Genomic DNA, 18,282 nt, shown 5'->3' on the forward strand with positions numbered 1-18,282 from the left:
TTTAAAATGTAACTTCTATTTTTGGTTAAAAATGTATCTTTCTTAGTTAAAAGTTATGTATTTAATGAACATTCATCTTTTCCACTGGAAAATTAATCTTATATGTTAGAAACTAATTTTTTGTAGATGAATCAACAATTTTTTTAAAACGCCATTTTTTTGGTTTATGATTTATCATTTTAGTTGAAAGTTTACCTCTTTGCTTAAAAATTTAATTGTTTTGTTCACAATTATTTTTTTTTAATATTTTTTTCCATTGAAAACTTAAGAATTCCATGTTTGGTTGGAAATTAGTCTTTTTTAGTTTAAATGCAACTATTTGGCTCAAAATGTATCTGACATAGATGTAAATTTAACTGCTTTAACATTGAGTATAAGAACAATTTAAAAAATATTAAAACTTGTTTATTTAATAAATTTTCTCAGATTTTTTTAAAAACCACGCAATTTGTTACAAAATTTGGATCTAAATGTTTAAAATTTTTTTTAACTTTCCCCTACTTTTCCCCTCTTTTAAATACAAATTACCCTATTTCCCCTTTTTGCGATGTGATCCCTGTACTTGTTTAAAATTCAAAATTAGATATGTTCCATTTTGATAACAGGGGGCAACGTCGAATCTGTGGTATGGTGATAGCTCCATTGAGTTGGTGTCGTGGCGAATGGGTGGATTATACATTTGTTGCAAATCTGAATTCATGCTTGCAGCAAGTTCTCAGTCGCATGCAATGCTGTCGATCACTAAAAACTCAGCCTCTAACCAAAGAAAAGTTTGGAACTGAAAATTCAAAGTTGGCTGGTAAATATTGTTATTCGTAATATTTATTTTAAACCGGGGCTAAGTGGAACGCGTGGGGAAAGCGGCGCACCTTTAATTTTGCAATTCTGAGTGCGTTTTTTGCTTTTTGTATAAAGAATATTGAGGCTTGTAACTAACAAACTATAAAACTTAAATTTCAAAACCAAGAGGAAGCAATATTGCGTTTTAAATGCAGAATTAAGGATGTTCCGCTTTCCCCCAGACGGGCCACTTAGTCCCAGTTCATAGAAACCTAATTTGTGTAATGCAGGATAATTGTTTGCTTTGATGAATTTTTCGAATTTTAGGGTGAATTGTTTAAAATGTAGAATCCTTTTAGAAATATTTATAATTTATAATTGAAAAATGTTCTCCCTCCCTTATCTCACCATCCCTACTCCCCCTCACTTCATCCACTGCTTCTCCAACTTACACAAACCTTCCCCTACTTCTCTTCTCCAGCCCTTACTTCTAATTTACTACTCATCACAGTTTCTAATCAGTTCCCCTACTTTTCCTCACTTTCTCTTGATAATTTTCCCTCACTTCACCTAATTCCCCTCTCCTAATTTCCCCTTGTTCACATACTCTTCATTAAATCATTTTCACTACTTTGCCTACTCCTTCTCCCATCATTTTCACTAATTTTCTATTTCCACTAATTTACTATTTCCACCCCTTTCATTTTTCCTAATTTCTCCTATTTTTCCCCTAATTCCTCTACTTCATCACTCCTACTGCCTCACCCTTCTGGCCCCTTCATTTCGTATATTATTCTTTCCCCTATTTCCCATCACTTCCCTCTCTTCCACACCCTGCATTTCCAATTATTTCACGTTCTTCCCCTTCCCTCATTCTCTTAATTTCAGCTCTTTACCCATACCTTCATTATGATTCTCTCTAACGTTCAATACCTCCCCCTCCTCATTTATTCTACTTTTACCCGAATTTTTCCTGATTTTCCCGAATTTTCTGCTCTTAATTTCTCCTTATTTCCCCTCATTTTCCCTACTTACCCTCCGAAATTTTGTCTTATTTTCCCTAACTTTTCCCCTCTGTTTTCTTTCATTTTTCCTCATTTCCCCAGATTTACCCTGAATAATCTTCGCTCATTTCCCTCACTACCTTCTCCTTATTTCCCGCCCCCTCCCATCATTTCCACTAATTTATTACCTCCACTCCTGTAATTTTTCCTAGTTTTTACTATTGCCTCCTTAATCTCCTTACTTTATCTCCCTTTATTTTCCCTACTTCCTCAACCATCTTTTCTTCATTTCGTGCATCGCCTCTTCCCTTATTTCCCCATACCTCCTTGGTCTTCATTTTACGTACTGCCCCTCAACTCATTTCCTCTTTCTTCCCATACTCCTTCATAATTTTCCTTTCTATACCGTACTGACACTGCCCCTCCATTAATTCCCTCCCTACACCAATACTTTCCTCTCATTTTTCCTCCTTTCCCCTAGTTATTTCTCCTATTTTGACCACCATTTCTCCTAATTTTCCCTAATCTTTTTCCTCTAATTTCTCCTTATTTCCTCTCATTTTCCCTCCTTGCCATCCCCAATTTTGCCTTATATCGCCTGCTTTTCTTCCCTCCATTCTCTCTCATTTTTCCTCATTTCGCCTAATTAATTATTTTTTGATAGGGTATACAGAGACTGCGTTTTTTGCCTTATTATAATCTTGTAGTCTTTATTGACACAAAAATTTTCCGTATTAGTAAATTTAAATTCGGTAAAATTTGCCGGAAAACTCATCAAATAAAACGTTTACCCGATATAATAATAATTCCTATTTTCAAAAATATGTTTCCAAATTTCCCAGATCTTCTAGATAAAAGTGTAGTAACTGTAAAATGTGGTTCATCTTGGGGAACTGGAATCCTAGTGGATGTGAAATCGGGCACGGTATTGACGTGTTCACATGTCGTCAGAGAGGTAATGTATATTTATTTTAATTCAGACTGTAAACAATTCACTGAAAAACTTCAATGATTCATTATTCTAAAATATCACGAACACTTTAGGACCAAAATAAAAAAAAAAGTATTGGACCCTTTTTCAAAAGGTCGATTTTTATGTTCTAAATATTTAGAATTCAAATATACAAAATTAGTCAAATTAGTTGATTAAACCGTTCAAATCTCCCTCTTACACTATCTAAGCCTACCTTATCTCTCTTCCCACAACATAGCGCTCCTTATAATTGACTTCCCCTCCATACTCCACTCCCCTCACTTCTTCATCCCTAATTCCCCTACCTTGCTTGCCTTATCCTTACTACTCCTCTTCTCTCCTGCTTCCTTTTCCGTTCTCTTGTTTCCTCCTCGCCAAATTCCCCTCCCCGTCCTCTCAGGAAAAAGGACAACTAGCGCTAGCGTATTAGGATCCTTCTCAATTCAAAGGCACCCAGCTTTTTTCCAATGACTCCAATCCCTGATTGAAAATGCTCAAAATTAAGATGCGTGAGTTTTTTTCGAACGCTTAGAAAAGGGGTTCAGCGTAAGTAGGGTAAGGGATGTGGGCCTCATCCATCCATTCAATTTTTTCGAGGTCCCTTATTGAAAATACTGAACAGTCTGAACACTATGACGCCTGATTTTTTGTTGGGACTCCTGGAAAAGGGGTTAGTTGTAATTGAAGGGAGGAATTTTATTTTAACCCCCTCCCCTACTCAAGTCATACCATTTCTTCAGGGTTCTAAGAAAAATCACTCTTTTTTGGGGAGGAGGCTTTTTGGGGCCTCCTCTCACGCATGCTGAACCCCTTTTTTAAGTAAACCTTATCTCTCTCCCCACCACACAGCCCTCCTTATAATTGCCTTCCCCTACATACTCCACTCCCCTAACTTCTTCATCCCTAATTCTCCTACCTTACTTCCCTTCTCCTCACTACTCCTCTGCTCTCCTGTTTCCTTTTCCGTTCTCTTGTTTCTCCCTCTTCAAATTCCCCTCTCTGTTCTCCCGGGAAAAAAGTAGAATGAGCGCTAGCGTATTAGGGTTCTTCTCAATTCAAAGGCACCCAGAGCCTTTTCCAATTATTCCAATCCCTGATTGAAAATGCTCAAAATGAGGATGCGTGAGTATTTTTTGGAGCAACTGGAAAAGGGGTTTGGCGTAAGTGGGGTAAGGGATGTGGGCCTCATCCATCCATTCCATCCTTTCGATGTCCCTTATTGAAAATTCTGAACAAAATGACACCTGATTTTTTGTTAGGGCTCCTGGGAAAGGGGTGAGTTGTAATTGAAGGGAGGAATTTTGTTTAAACCACCTTCCCTACTTAAGTCATACCACTTTTCCAGGGTTCTATGAAAAATCACTGTTTTTGGGGAGAAAGCCTTTTGGGGCCTCCTCTCACTCATGCTGAACCCCTTTTCCAAGTAAATATTTGTAAAAGCTCGGTCTTTGAAGAATTGAGAAAAAGCACTTGTTATTAACTTTTCGTAAATTAAAGTTTGGTCACCTCTCACGGAATGGTAAAGAAAGATTTTCCAACTAATAAATTTCAATTTTATTCTCCCAATTCTCTTGTATTCTGCCCGGAAAATGCCCCAAAAAATAAAAAATGGCAATTTTATGTCAAATTAATGCTAAAGACGGTAATTTTTTTTTTAACTTTTTTGATATAAATTATTTTTACTCGACTAGTAATATATTTTTCAACGATATTTGGCAATTATTTAGAAAATTTGCATTGGTTTAAATCATTTTTTCCCTGTCAATCTTAAAAAATTACTACTTTATGATATCAATAACACAATTAACGAATGCTAAGAGTAATATTTATTGTGAAATACATTTTCGCAATCATTCAAGCCATTAATAATAATCATTCACTTGCGCCGTCTAAGAGGACAGTGTAAAAAATTCTTGTTTTTTTTTTAATCTCGTAAAATATTTCGGTTATTCTTAAGTATTTTCAAGTTTAAAACTTATACTCTAATTGTTCAAACAATAATTATCTTTTAAACTATGATTTTTTCCATCTTTAACAATGAAAACGGCCAAGAAATATTAATTGTTTAAATAATCGCAAATTGTCTTTCTCAACAAATATTATACATTATATTCATTAATTCCGCGTTATTAATTCCAGAACATAATAACTTTTTATGAATGATGAGAAAAATTGTTTGAACAAATGCAATTTTTTTCAATTGCCAGATATTCTAAGCAACACAAAAATTATTTTTAAAATTCGATAATCATGTCATTAACTCTAGATACAAAATTTGAACGATTAACAGGAAAAAAATTGCTTAAACAAATAGGAATTGTTTCAATAATTGCCAAATATGTTAAGCAAAAAATATTATTCTAGAAATTCGTGAACTGCATCATTTGTCACTACAAATAATATTTTTTTCATGTTTTTGAGGCAAAAAATTGCTTAAATAAATAATTATTATTTAAACAATTCAAAATTAGTTAAAAAGTACTTGTAAACTTGTAATTTATCGAATTTTAATAATTACCTTCAAATTTTTTTTTAATTTTCCAGGCATAATGCAAGTAGTTCGAGGGGTGTTAAAATTAAAAGTGCTTTGGTGAAAATTATCCCTGGAATATATCATTTAAAACCGCATTTTAATTTCAAAAGTCGAGAGGCGCGGGTTAATGTTAACCAATTTGAAAAAAATAGAGAATTTCTTTTTCCGGAAAACGAACAAATTGGGTGGGGGGGTGTATTATAGTAATTATTCATTTCTTAAATAATAGCAAAGTGTCTTCCACAATAAATATCACTCTTTTAAAAATCTGACGTTCTTATTTCCTGGATGGGGAAGTGAGGGGGAATTGTGAGGGGGTGCAGGGGAAAGGAATGAAAATCAGGGTAGGGGGAGTAAGGGAAATGGGTGGAAATAAGAGAAATAAAAGTAGTAGTTGTGAGCGGAAATGAGGCAAGGGAAAGTAGGGGATGTGAGGGGAGAGGAAGTAGAGGAATTGATTGGCTGGGAAGTAGGGAAAGTGATGGGGAATTAGGGAAGAGGAATTGGGGAAAATAAAGAGAGGGAATGTAAGAGAAATGATAAAACGGATAGTGGGTGAAATAGATGAGGGGAATAAATATAATAAATGTGGGGAGGAGAATTAGAGAAAATTAGGGGGAACAGGGGAAGTGATCATAATTGAGGGGACGTGGAGAAATAATTAGAAATAAGGCTCATTAGGGGAGGGTGTGTGAAGGCTGAGTAAGAGGAGTAGGAGATGGTTTGTAGTGGAAGGGAAGTATTCGTTCGAAAAGCGTGAGGAGGGGGAAGTATAGATAGAAAAAGTTGTGGTAGATGAGTGAAGGACGAAGTAATGGGATGGAAAGTAGAGAAAAATAGTGTGAGTAAGGACAAAGAAATAAGTGAGGGGAGGTACGAACGACCTAATCAACGCCTTAATAGACTACGAAATACTTTTTCCCCTTATTTTTGTTGTTATAATTAACTAGAATACGAAAATCCGCCCTAAGGTGCATTTACGTCAACAGAAAAGCCTAACAAATCTGTGACGTAAGGTTTCTCCAGGCACGTGGTTTCCCCCGAAGGGGATGATAATTGACCTTGTCTGAACTTTTACCCATTATCTCTCCAATAATATTTGCTGTGCGCAGAATTCTGAGAAGCTTTATATAAAAAAAAGTTTATTTTTATCCTTCGAGGAATAGTCGATTGAAAAATTGGATATCAAAACAATGATTGAGGAAGGGAAGGGGATTAAAAATCGATCAAGGTTAAGAGGGTAGACTTGTTCCAGGCGCCAGACAGCGGCATTAAGGTTATGCTACGAAGGGATGACGAGAACAAGAGTATTTCGCCCACGTGGGCAAGATTGGTTTACAGGACACCCGATGACAAGCCATATGACGTCGCAGTGTTGAGGGTCAATCCAAAGGAAGTGGACCCCTCGCTGAGGGCTATAGTCATTCAGGGTGTTTCAGCACATCGAGGTAAGAGTAAAAGCCTTAGATATAACGAAATGGCCAACTATCTTGGGAAAGAGATTATTTCTTTGTCGATGAGATCAATCGTTTGCTCTCCATGATAAGGCTTAACGAGGGTAGAAAATAAACGCAGTTTCCCTACACAACTCATTCATCAGAATTAAGACGTAGAAGCCTCCGCAGATTATGAATCCATTGAGCAGAACACGCGTAGTCATCCTTTCATCAATGAACGTCTTTATACTACTTTCTGTTCGAATAAAGTCAGTTTTCTTCGTTTTAAATTATCATAAATTGGAACTGATTAATCGTAGAAGGAGTAATTTATTCTTCTCTTTTACTGTTTTCTTGATTTCACTCTCTTGGTTTAGACCAAGAGGGAAAATCAGACATAATCTCTTATTCAAATAGATCATTCAGATTGTTAAAAGATTTTTAAAAAAATGTAGCATTTTATTATCAAAAACCCTTCTTGGAACGCAATGATTGCAAGTGATAAGTGACTGATGGTTTTTAGGGAAGCTTTGTTCACCCATTCCTTTATTTTGATCAAAGAGATCGAATTTTTTAGGTTAGTTATCAAAATAAATTGATCTAGGTGAAGCAGTGGCCACAGCCGGATTTCCGTTTTTCTCATCAAGCTTGCCAACGATCAGTAGAGGAAACGTTTCCAGATCCTTGGCTTGTATGCTTCAGACCACCTGTTGCGTCCAAAGTGGAACTAGTGGTGGCCCAGTCGTCCGTTGGTCGACTGGCGAAATGCTGGGGATGGTCGTCTGCAATGCTGTTTCTTCTAGCGATTCTGCACTATACCCTCGACTCAACATGGCAATTCCTGCCTCAGTTTTAAAAGGTCCCCTGGAGGAGTACCTTAGAACAAATGGTAACAATTACTTTTCATTAATTCGTTCTTCTTTATCTCCTCTAGTTTTTTCTACCTCCTCCTTTCTTCTCTCAGTCCATCCTCTAAAACTTTGTTTACTCTTGCTACTCTGCCCTCTTCTTCTTTCCTTATAGAACCACAGCACACATGCTGATGAACACATCACTAGTGAATCTTGATTTTACTATCCTCTCTCATCTGATGCTTTTCTCTATCTCTTTTTTTCTCCATTTCTCATAGTCCTTTAATTCCTCTGTCTTTGCACCTTTCCATCTCTCTGTCCATTTTTCATTGCTCTCCCTCCCTTTCTAAACCTCATTACCTTCATTATATTCTTATCAAGCCTTACTCTTCTCCTCTCCAAGCATTTTTCTAGTTCAGTAAATAACTCCACCATTCCTTCCTTACTCTCCTCTAACATCAGCCTATCCACATCTGCCAGTATATATATTTTTCACCCTGGCCTCACTCATTCTTTTTTCTTCATCTCTTCCAAATTTGAAATCATTATATTCAATATTCTATTTTTTCACCTTAACCTTGTCTTTTTGTCTCTCTAATGATCACTGTTACTCCTTTCCTTAATCATTCTCTTATTCCCTTTTTCTCTACATCTATACCTTTTTTTCTTTGACTACTTTCTTTAACATCTCTGATACTATTGTCACATATATGTTATGTCATTTTGGCATCGTGGTTAGCTCTCTATTATCTTTAACTCCTTCCCCCTTTTTTAAGGGTTTTTTTTAGCCCCTGGCAGAAACTTATAGTTCCGGTCGGATTTTCGCCCGCACGTAAAGTAGGGAGGGGGGGGGAGGTATGTAGATAAATAACTTCTATTCCTTAACTTCCTCATCTCCTCGTGCACCCTCCCCCAAACCCATATTTTCTCCTTCTATTCCCTTTCCTCACTTCCCCTCTCGTGGAAAAAGTATGTGGAACGGGTGCCTTAATGAGGCAAAAAAGTTTCTGTGTGAAATCAATTTTTATCTTACAATATTCATTCGATTTGGACATTTTCTTAAATGAAATATTTTCAAATTTCGGAAATACTGGTGTTTTAAGATTTTTGCTGAAAAAAATTAATTAATTTCTTATTCAGTAAAAAATTTAAACAAAAAAATTCCAATTTTCAGAAGTACTTTTTTTTTAAGATTTTCAAATTGATCAAATAAGGTCTTATATTTGTGCTGAAACTATCTAGAAATAATTTTCAGTGGGTGCGAATCTTAAAAAAAAATATTTATCACGTTATAAATAAATTAATGAAGAAAAGTTGTTTTTTGGGATTGAAACTCTTCAGTTAATTGAAATCCAGAGTTTTGGTATGAAAGGTTAGGGGAAAAATAATGTTTCATTTAGCATAATTGAAAATAGATGCTATTTGAAGTTTTTAAAAATATTTGTTATAAACAAATTCACAGTTTGGGTGTATTGCAAGAAGTAGGCTTAATTTTTTTTGCGGAGTGAAATAATAATGTCTTTATGATCCCTCTTTGCTATGATTATGTGCAAATTCATAAGAATTATTAATTATGTAAACAATTTTCATGATGAAATTTAGAGTTTGGCTATTTTTCAACGAATGCGCTTAATTGAAAATGAAAATTGTTTAAATTAGAGACGATTTTGGTAAATTTGTTAAGTAACGTAGCAACGAGTCTTTTCGTTGAAGAATAGTAAAACTAAATTTATCTATGAAAATTGTTTAAAAAATCAATAATTATTTAAAAAATTAAAATTTGTATGCCCAAGCCTTTTCGGTGAAAAATAGTAAAACTGAATTTATTTATGAAAATTGTTTAAAAAATCAATAATTATTTAAAAAATTAAAATTTGTATGCCCAAGCCTTTTCGGTGAAAAATAGTAAAGCTGAATTTATTTATGAAAATTGTTTAAATAAACATTATTTATTTTAAAAATTTAAATTTGTATAGCAAAGCGTGCTCAAACAGATAATCTTAGTTAACTTTGTGAAAAAATTGAGCCCTTTCGTTGAAAAATAGTAAAACTGAATTTATTTATGAAAATTGTTAAAATAATCATTGATCATTAAAAGTTTATAAATTTGTATAGCAGAGCGCCATTCGTTAACAAATCGAGTTTAGTAGTTGAAAAATAGTAAAACTGAATTTATTTATAAAAATTCTTAAAATAATGATTAACTATTACACGTTTTTAATTTGTATAGCAGAGCGTCATCAAAAAGATATTCTTACTTAATTGCGTAAAAAAATTGAGTCCAGTCGTTGAAAAATAGCCAAACTCGGAATGTGATTATGAACTGTGTTTAAATAATGATTAATTATGATCAATTTTTGAATTTGTATATCAGTTATCCGAAAGATATTCTTATTTAATTTCATGAAAAAATCGAGTTTATTCATTGAAAAATAGTAAGACTGAATATATGTATAAAAATTGTTGAAATAATATTTAAGTTATATAAATTGCAAAGTAATTACAACAAAAATCATACCAGGAGAGCAATTTTAGTTGATTCCGTAAATAATATTAGCAAATATTTTTTAAAAAAGCCAAAGTATGAACTTTTTCATAAAAGTTGTTTAAATAATAAATAATTTTTGTAAATTGTAAAGTATGATAGCGAAGAATCATTGGGAATAACTTCCTAGTTGATTCCGTAAAAAATTCAGCCTATTTGTGGAAAAATATCTAAACTCTGAATTTACTTATAAAAATTGTTTAAATAATAATAATTCTTGTGAATTTGCCAACTATCATAGCAAATAGTCATCGGAAAGACATTCTTACTTGACTTACTTTTTTTATAACGTAATAAATAAAAAAATTAATCAAATTTGTTATTAAAATCCCAAACACACAAATCTTTTCCAAATTTTAAAGTATTTTATTTTAAGAAAATTTCTAAAATGAATGAATGATCTAGGCTAAAAATCGATTTGTCCACAAAAAAACTTTTTCCCCACTATCGCGGCCGTCTATAGGGATTTTTCCTCGAGAGGGGAAGTTTGCGGAGGGAATGGAAGGAACAAATATTAGAAGGGACGGAAAGTAAAGAGGAGAGGGATAAAGAATGGAAACCTAGTAATTGTAGGGGAGGAAGTGTGGAGAAGGGTGTGGATAGGAGGAGGGAAGTAAGAGAGGGTGCGGGATTAATATAGGAAAGAGAATAGGAAGGAAAGTAGAGGACGTATAAAATAGGAGGTTAGGAGACGCGAAGAAATGGGGCAGTGGAAAAGTAGTGGAGGGTTGGGGGACGGAAAGGAAAGTACTGGATAAGAGATGAGAAGGGGAAGTCTGAATAGGGAAGGTTAAGTAGGGATCGGCAGCAAGTGAAGCGATGGGTGGGGAATTTAGAGGAAAGGAAAGAAAGTCAGAGAGCAGAAGTAGTTGAAAGGGGAGAGGGAGAGTAGATTAAAAATTTATTTGTTCAAGGAAATGTTTTTTCCGACTGTGGCCCAATCCATTGTACTGTTTCCACAAGAGTCGAAGTTGAGATGTGAATGAGAGTGGAAGTAATTAAAGGAGAGGATAAATAGAAAAAATTGCGAAAAAGCTATGTAGAAAATGGGAAAAAATAAAAAGTTTCGTAAAGGAAGGGGAAGGAAAGTAGGAAGGATAGAGAGGCTAGGAGGAAAAGTCCGGTAGATGTGGTAAATAAGTAAGATTTTGGGAGTAATGGAAGAAATGGGATGGGAGTGTGAGGAAATAAGTCGAGAGTAAAAGGAGTTGAGGGGTTGGCAGTGAAAGGTATATTAGAGATAAAAAGCGTGAAGAGTGGAGGTAAGTTTACCGAAAGAGGTAGAAAGAAAATGAAACAGAAGTAATTAAAAGAAAAATATAGAAAGTTAGGGAACTAAAAGAAGGTAAGGCCAGGGGAGCATGATCAAATATATTCGTCCACAGAAAACTTGTTCTTTCCTTCTGCTCCTCATTCGCACTTTTTCAAAAAGGTGGGAGAAAATGATAAGAGAATTAATTGGAGGAAAGAGCAAGTAAAGAGTAGGACGAGTAAAGGATAAAGAGAATGGGTGACGAGGGAAAGTGTAGAGATGGGTAGGAAGTTAGAGATTGGGGGTAGAGGGTGGGGTGGGAAGTGCGAGTATAAGGAGGAAATTAAGTCAGGGAAAAGCGAGTAACGAAAGAAAAGGCATGGGAAGGAAGTTTATGGTGTAGGAAATGTAGAAAATGGGTGGTTAGGGGACATAAAGGAACGGGATGGGATGAAAAGTAGAATATGGGTTAGAAGGATAGGGGTAGGTGGTAAGGGCTGTGAGAGGAGGAGAGGAAAAATTTAAAGAGGGCACGGTAAGTAGAGATGGGAAGTTAATTTAGGGCAGGGCAGAGAAAATAAGAGAAGCGAATGTATAAGATGTAGGGGAAGTAGATAAGGAGTGAGAGTAGAGATAAGGAAGAGAAGGAGGAAGAAATGGAGGAGAAGATGGAAGAAGAAGAGGAGGAGGAGGGTGAATGTAGTAGAGGCGAATGTAGTAGAAAATATACAAATGTAGTAGAGTAGAATGTAGTAGAGGCGAAATTAATAGAAAATGTGTAGAAGCGAATGTAGTAGATGTAGGTGAAGTAAGTGAGGAAGTGGGAGTAGAGATGAGGAAAGAAGGAGGAGGACGAGGAAGAGGAGGAGGAGGAGGAGGAGGAGGAGGAGGAAATGTGAAGTTAGAGAAAGCTAAGATAGGATTGGATAGGACAGAATAGGAAAGGAGAGGAAAAGGGGTATGCGTATTAGGAGAAGGAGGGGGTAGATTAAATCGGCTTAATTTTGAATAATGTAATAAAAATACTTCAGGTTAAACAAGTTTTTAATTGATTAAATGGTAATAAAAAATCCTGGAGAGAATAATATTCTGAATTATTTTGAATGGTTAAATATGTCTAGAAGAGAAAAAACTTGAAAACGCTCTTAATTTTTTGCTGGAAGAAAAAGTGAAGAATCTGCGCGCGGTTGAATTTGTACTTGAGTTCGTAAATCTTTGTCATTTACTTTAGCCGACGTTAAGTGATTTCTTTACTAGACTTTTTTCTTCCTGTGTTCTGCGCCTGCAAAAAGTAGCGCGACCTTTGAGTGCAACTGGCACAGTTTGTCGTCCTCTTTTTCAGATGCCAAAGTCCTCGAGGCTCTCGCCAGTCAAGATGCAATCGTGCATCAAACGTGGGACCTCTATCTGACGCCACGATCGAAAATGTGAGTGACGCTAACGCATCTGTGAACGTCAATATGGACTGTGTATAAAATTATTTATGCTAGAAAATTATTTTAGGTATGAATGTGTAGGAAATTACTCATTTGTTTAAATTTTACTATTTCTTTTTTAATTGTGAGGACCAAATATTTTGTACAATATTTTGTAGTGTCCAGACGAAAATAATGTGATATATATAAAAGCTTGATATGACAATTTATTGTTGTTTTTATTTCATTAAAAAAAAGCATTTTTTATTCTTTTTTTCTAGAATTTTACAATTTTCAGATTTTTGGTTTGAAAGAATACATTTCCAACCAAATAGATGAATCATTAACTTTCGAAATAAATTTCGAACGAAACTTATGAATCTCCACCAAAAGATATTTCATTTTTATATAAAATGTAATTAAATTAAGAAAAAAAACTTCAACAAAAATAGTTGAATCGTCAAACAAAAGAGATGTATTTTTGCAGAATGAATAATTTAATTGTGTTCTAAATTGTTAATTTTTTTAACAAAAAATATAAATCTTTAACGAAAAACTTCATTCTTAACCAAACTGTTAAACTTTGAACAAAAGCGTTGATTGTTCTACCGAAAAAAGGAATTTTCGACAAAGAAAATGAGTTTTCAACAAACAAGAAATTTTCAAACAAATAATTTAATTTTCAACCAAATTGGTAAATTTCTCAATTCAAACGGATAATATTTCTGTAATATAGTTCAATTTTAAACTCGAAAATATAAATTTTTAACAAAAAAGTTAAATTTCAAATAAATGATTAAATTTGTTTTAAAAATATGAATTTTGAATCAAAAGTTTAATTTTAAAAAAAATTATGAAATTTTCGAAAAAAGAATAAGAATTTGAATGAAAAAAGGTGAATTTTTAACAAGAAAGTTAATTTTCCACCAAATTCTATCATTTTTTAAACCAAAAATACGAAATTTCAACAAAAAAAAAGGAATTTTCTACAAACTGAATAAATTTTTAACAAAAAAAAGTTTTCAAATAAATACTTTATTTTTCTAAAAAAAATTTAAATTTTCAATCTAAGAAGATGAAATTTCTACCAATCAGTTGCATTTTTTAATGTAAACATCAATTGTTAACAACAAAAATGATTTTTCAACCAGATTGTAAAATTGTTAACGAAAATATTAATTTTCAACAAAAAAGTTTATTTTCTATCAAATTGTTAAACTTTTAGACAACAATATGAATTTTTAACCAAAAATCTATTTCAACCATATTGTTAAACTTTTAAACAAAGTATAGAAAGTTTCAACAAAAAGTTCATTTTCAACAAGAAGGTAAATTTTCAACCAAGTATTTGAATTTTCTACCAAAATAGTTCGAAAATATCGACTGCTTATAACATTATTTATTTTTAAATAATTTTCAGTCGAATTTTCAAACAAAAAAGAATAGATTTAATAAATTTACCTTAACGAATTTTTTAAAAATAAAACAGCACAAAAAACATTAATTCAAGTTTAAATCTTTTTTTAAGTTCGGCATTCTTTTTTTTGCAAATTCGTCCATTTGATTGAAAATTCATTTTTATATGTTGAAAATTCAATTGTTTTGTTGAAAATGAAATAGTCTATTTAAAAATTCAATTACTTGGTTAAAAAATTTAATTGTTTTCTTGAAAATTTTGTTTGTTTGTTTAAAAACACATTTTTTTTATTAAAATTAAAATTTCTTCTGGACAATTGATCTTTTTGCCTTAAAAATTTAACTATTTTTCTGAAAATTTAATTATTATTCTTTTTAAATTCAACTCGATTGACTTAAATGAAATCCTGAGTTTAAATAATTGAAAAAATGAAGAATATCATTGCGAGAAACGCGGTATGTGAAGTATCCAATGAATTGATAAATGCTTATGAACTCAACTCAACTCGTTATTAATGATCTTTATTTATTTGCATTGTTACTTGACATTTGAACGTTCTCTTTCGAGCGTCACATTTATCATATGTGATATAGGTTTGATCTCAAAGGTTTTAAAAATGCAGCTTTTTATATTCATCATTTCTAGTATTTAGATTCTAAATTTAAATCAATCAAAATTTCACTGATTGCAAATTCTAAATTTCAATCAGTCAGAAATTACTGATTTGTAGTCAATTTTGACTTATAAAAGTAATTTTTCAACAAAATGCTCGAATTTTCAAAAAATAAAGAATATTAAACTTTAAAAAAGAACATTGGAAAAACTTGAATTATAGTTTTTTTATTTTGTTTCGTTTGAAAAAATTTTCATTAAATTTAATTTATCAAGTCTGTTCTTTTTGTTTGAAAATTGAAAGTTGAATTAGAAAAACTGTATTTTCCCTCAAAAAGATTAATTTCCTACCAAAACAGACAAATTTTCAACAAAATACATAAATTTGATCAAGCAGTTTTGAATTTCGAACTAAAAGATAACGATTTTCAACCAAAAATATACCTAATAGTTAAATTTTCATTGAATAAAATTATTTTTCAACTAAAAAAATGTTTTTCAACAAAATACATTTCACTTATTGCAAATTCTAAATTTCAATCAGTCAGAAATTACTGATTTGAAGTCAATTTTGACTTATAAAAGTAATTTTTCAACAAAATGCTCGATTTTTTAAAAAATAAAGAATATTAAACTTTAAAAAAGAACTTTGGAAAAACTTCAATTAAAGTTTTTTTTATTTTGTTTCGTTTGAAAATTTTTCATTAAATTTAATTTATCAAGTCTGTTCTTTTTGTTTGAAAATTGAAAGTTGAATTAGAAAAACTGTATTTTTCCCCAAAAAGATTAATTTCCTACCAAAACAGACAAATTTTCAACAAAATACATAAATTTGATCAAGCAGTTTTGAATTTCGAACGAAAATATAACGATTTTCAACCAAAAATATACCTAATAGTTAAATTTTCATTGAATAAAATTAATTTTCAACTAAAAAAATGTTTTTCAACAAAATACATTTCACTTATTGCAAATTCTAAATTTCAATCAGTCAGAAATTACTGATTTAAAGTCAATTTTGACTTATAAAAGTAATTTTTCAACAAAATGCTCGATTTTTCAAAAAATAAAGAATATTAAACTTTAAAAACGAACTTTGGAAAAACTTGAATTAAAGTTTTTTTATTTTGTTTCGTTTGAAAATTTTTCATTAAATTAAATTTATCAAGTCTGTTTTTTTTGTTTAAAAATTTGACCCGAAATTCAATTGTTTGGTTGAAATTAAATTTTCCTGTGGAAATTTAATATTTTATGTCCAACAATTAAACAATTTGAATGAAAAAGGGAATTTTTTTTTAAAGATTCATATTTTTTGTTGAAAATTCATACTTTCCAGTTGAAAATTCAACTGTTTTGTAGAAATTTTTTTCTTTTACTTGCAAAACAAAAAACTTTGTATAACATTCAAACATTTGGGTTAAAAAATCGTCTTTTTGTATTGCCAATCTCACTTTTTGCTCGAAAGTTAACTTATTATAAAAAATTTATATTTTTGGATTGAAAATTGAATTCTTTTGTCGAAAATTCATTTTTATTTTGTTTGAAAAATGGTCTGTTTTGTTTGATTGTTTTGATACTTTGTTAAAAATTCCCATTTTTTAAAATAAAATTTAACAATTATGTCGGAAACGAACTTTTTGTAAAAATTCATAGTTCTTATTAAAAATGTAACAATTTGTTCAAACAATAACTGTGCTCAAATTTCATATTTTTGGTTTGAAAATTTAGCTGTTTTGTCGAAAGTTCATTCAAACGTATTTTTGTTTGTCAGAAAATTGACTGAAAAGTAAATCGTTGTATTGAAAATTAATATTTTAGGTTCCAAAATTAAACAATGTGGTTGAAAATTAACTTTTTTGTTAAAAAATTTAACAATTTGGTGTAAAATAAACCTTTTTGTTGAAAATTTATATTTTGTGTTTGAAAATTTAACTGTTTTGTAGAAATTTGTTGTTTTTCTAGAAAAATAAAAAATTTCATATAAAAAAAACTTTTTTGTCGCAAATTCATATTTTTTATTCAAAAATTAATTTTTTAATTTTTAACCTAGTTGCTAAATTTTCGAACAAAAAGTACGAATTTTTAACAAATTAATTCAAAGATCAATAAAAAAAGAATTTTCTACAAAGCAACATAAATTTCTACAGAAACAAATAAATTTTCAAAAAACAAAAAAAATTTTAATAAACTGTGGAATTTTCAAGTTTCTAAAGGGACTAATTTCTACAAAGTGGTTGAATTTCCAACTCAAAAATATAAATATTTAACCAAAATGTTATTTTTCAACCAAACTGTACAATTTTTAAACAAAAAATATGCAATGTTTACACAAAAGTTTTTTTTGACCAATTGTTACATTTTTTAAATAAGAAATATGAAGTTTTAACAACAAAATTATTCTTTGACAAAATTGTTAAATTAAAAGAACGTGCGAATTTTTAACAAATTAGCTGAATCAATAAACACAAGAAACGTTTTTTCAAACTAAACAAAAAATGAATTTTTGGCAAAAGAATTCAAGTTTCAACCCAAAAATATTCATTTTTGAAAAGAAATTAACTTTCAAGCAAATATTTGGCAATACAAAAAGACGAAATTTTAACGAAATGGTTGAATTTTTACCCTAAGTAAAGAACCAAATTTCTACAAAACAGTTGAATTTTTAACAGAAAGATTAATTTTACACCAAATTGTTAAATTTCTCAACAAAAAATATGAATCTTTAACAAAAAAGTTAATTTTTATCCAAATTTGTTAATTTTCGAATATAAAATATTAATTTTCCACAGGAAAGTTCATTTTCAACCAAACAATTGAATTTTCAGTCAAATTTTTAAACAAAAATAATAGACTTAATAATATTTATTTATATCAAAATTTTCAAACAGAATAAAACAAGAAAATTTTAATTCAAGTACATGAATTTCTATTTGCGTAGTTGTATTTTGAATTTAAAAAAAAAGTATTTTGACAAAGTGGTTAAATTTTTATCCCAATCCATGAATTTTTTAATTAAAATGATAAATCATTAACCAAAAGAATTAATATTTGATAAAGCAGTTCAACTTTTCACCAAGTATTTGAATTAGAAAAACTGTATTTTCCCCTAAAAAGATTAATTTCCTACCAAAACAGACAAATTTTCAACAAAATACATAAATTTGATCAAGCAGTTTTGAATTTCGAACTAAAAGATAACGATTTTCAATCAAAAATATACCTAATAGTTAAATCTTCATTGAATAAAATTAATTATCAACTAAAAAAAATGTTTTTCAACAAAATACATACATTTTCAACCAAGTAGTTCAATTTTTAACAAATAATATATATTTACCAAAAAAAAATGTATGTTAAATAATAATAGAAAATTTAACTAAAAAGATGAATTTCTTAATATAGTTAAATTTATTTAAATTTTCAGCTAAAAAATTTAATTTTCTATCAAAAAATAATAATTTTCA

General features: G+C 30.9%; 1 protein-coding gene across 4 annotated transcripts in view; it reads left to right on the forward strand.

The window, feature by feature from the left end:
* The window catches only part of LOC117175713 (peroxisomal leader peptide-processing protease), a 288,980-nt gene extending 275,965 nt beyond the window's left edge, over positions 1 to 13,015 (forward strand). For all 4 annotated transcript variants that reach the window (XM_033365483.1, XM_033365485.1, XM_033365484.1 and 1 more), the window contains 5 exons: positions 606 to 799; positions 2,627 to 2,739; positions 6,546 to 6,738; positions 7,331 to 7,615; positions 12,717 to 13,015. In XM_033365483.1, the coding sequence (XP_033221374.1) occupies positions 606 to 799; positions 2,627 to 2,739; positions 6,546 to 6,738; positions 7,331 to 7,615; positions 12,717 to 12,805 (874 nt within the window). In that variant the 3' untranslated portion in view covers positions 12,806 to 13,015. The remainder of the gene's footprint in view (positions 1 to 605; positions 800 to 2,626; positions 2,740 to 6,545; positions 6,739 to 7,330; positions 7,616 to 12,716) is intronic.
* The last annotated feature ends 5,267 nt before the right edge of the window (positions 13,016 to 18,282 follow it).

Source organism: Belonocnema kinseyi, chromosome 6, assembly GCF_010883055.1.
Source record: "Belonocnema kinseyi isolate 2016_QV_RU_SX_M_011 chromosome 6, B_treatae_v1, whole genome shotgun sequence".
Taxonomy (NCBI): Eukaryota; Metazoa; Arthropoda; class Insecta; order Hymenoptera; family Cynipidae; genus Belonocnema; species Belonocnema kinseyi.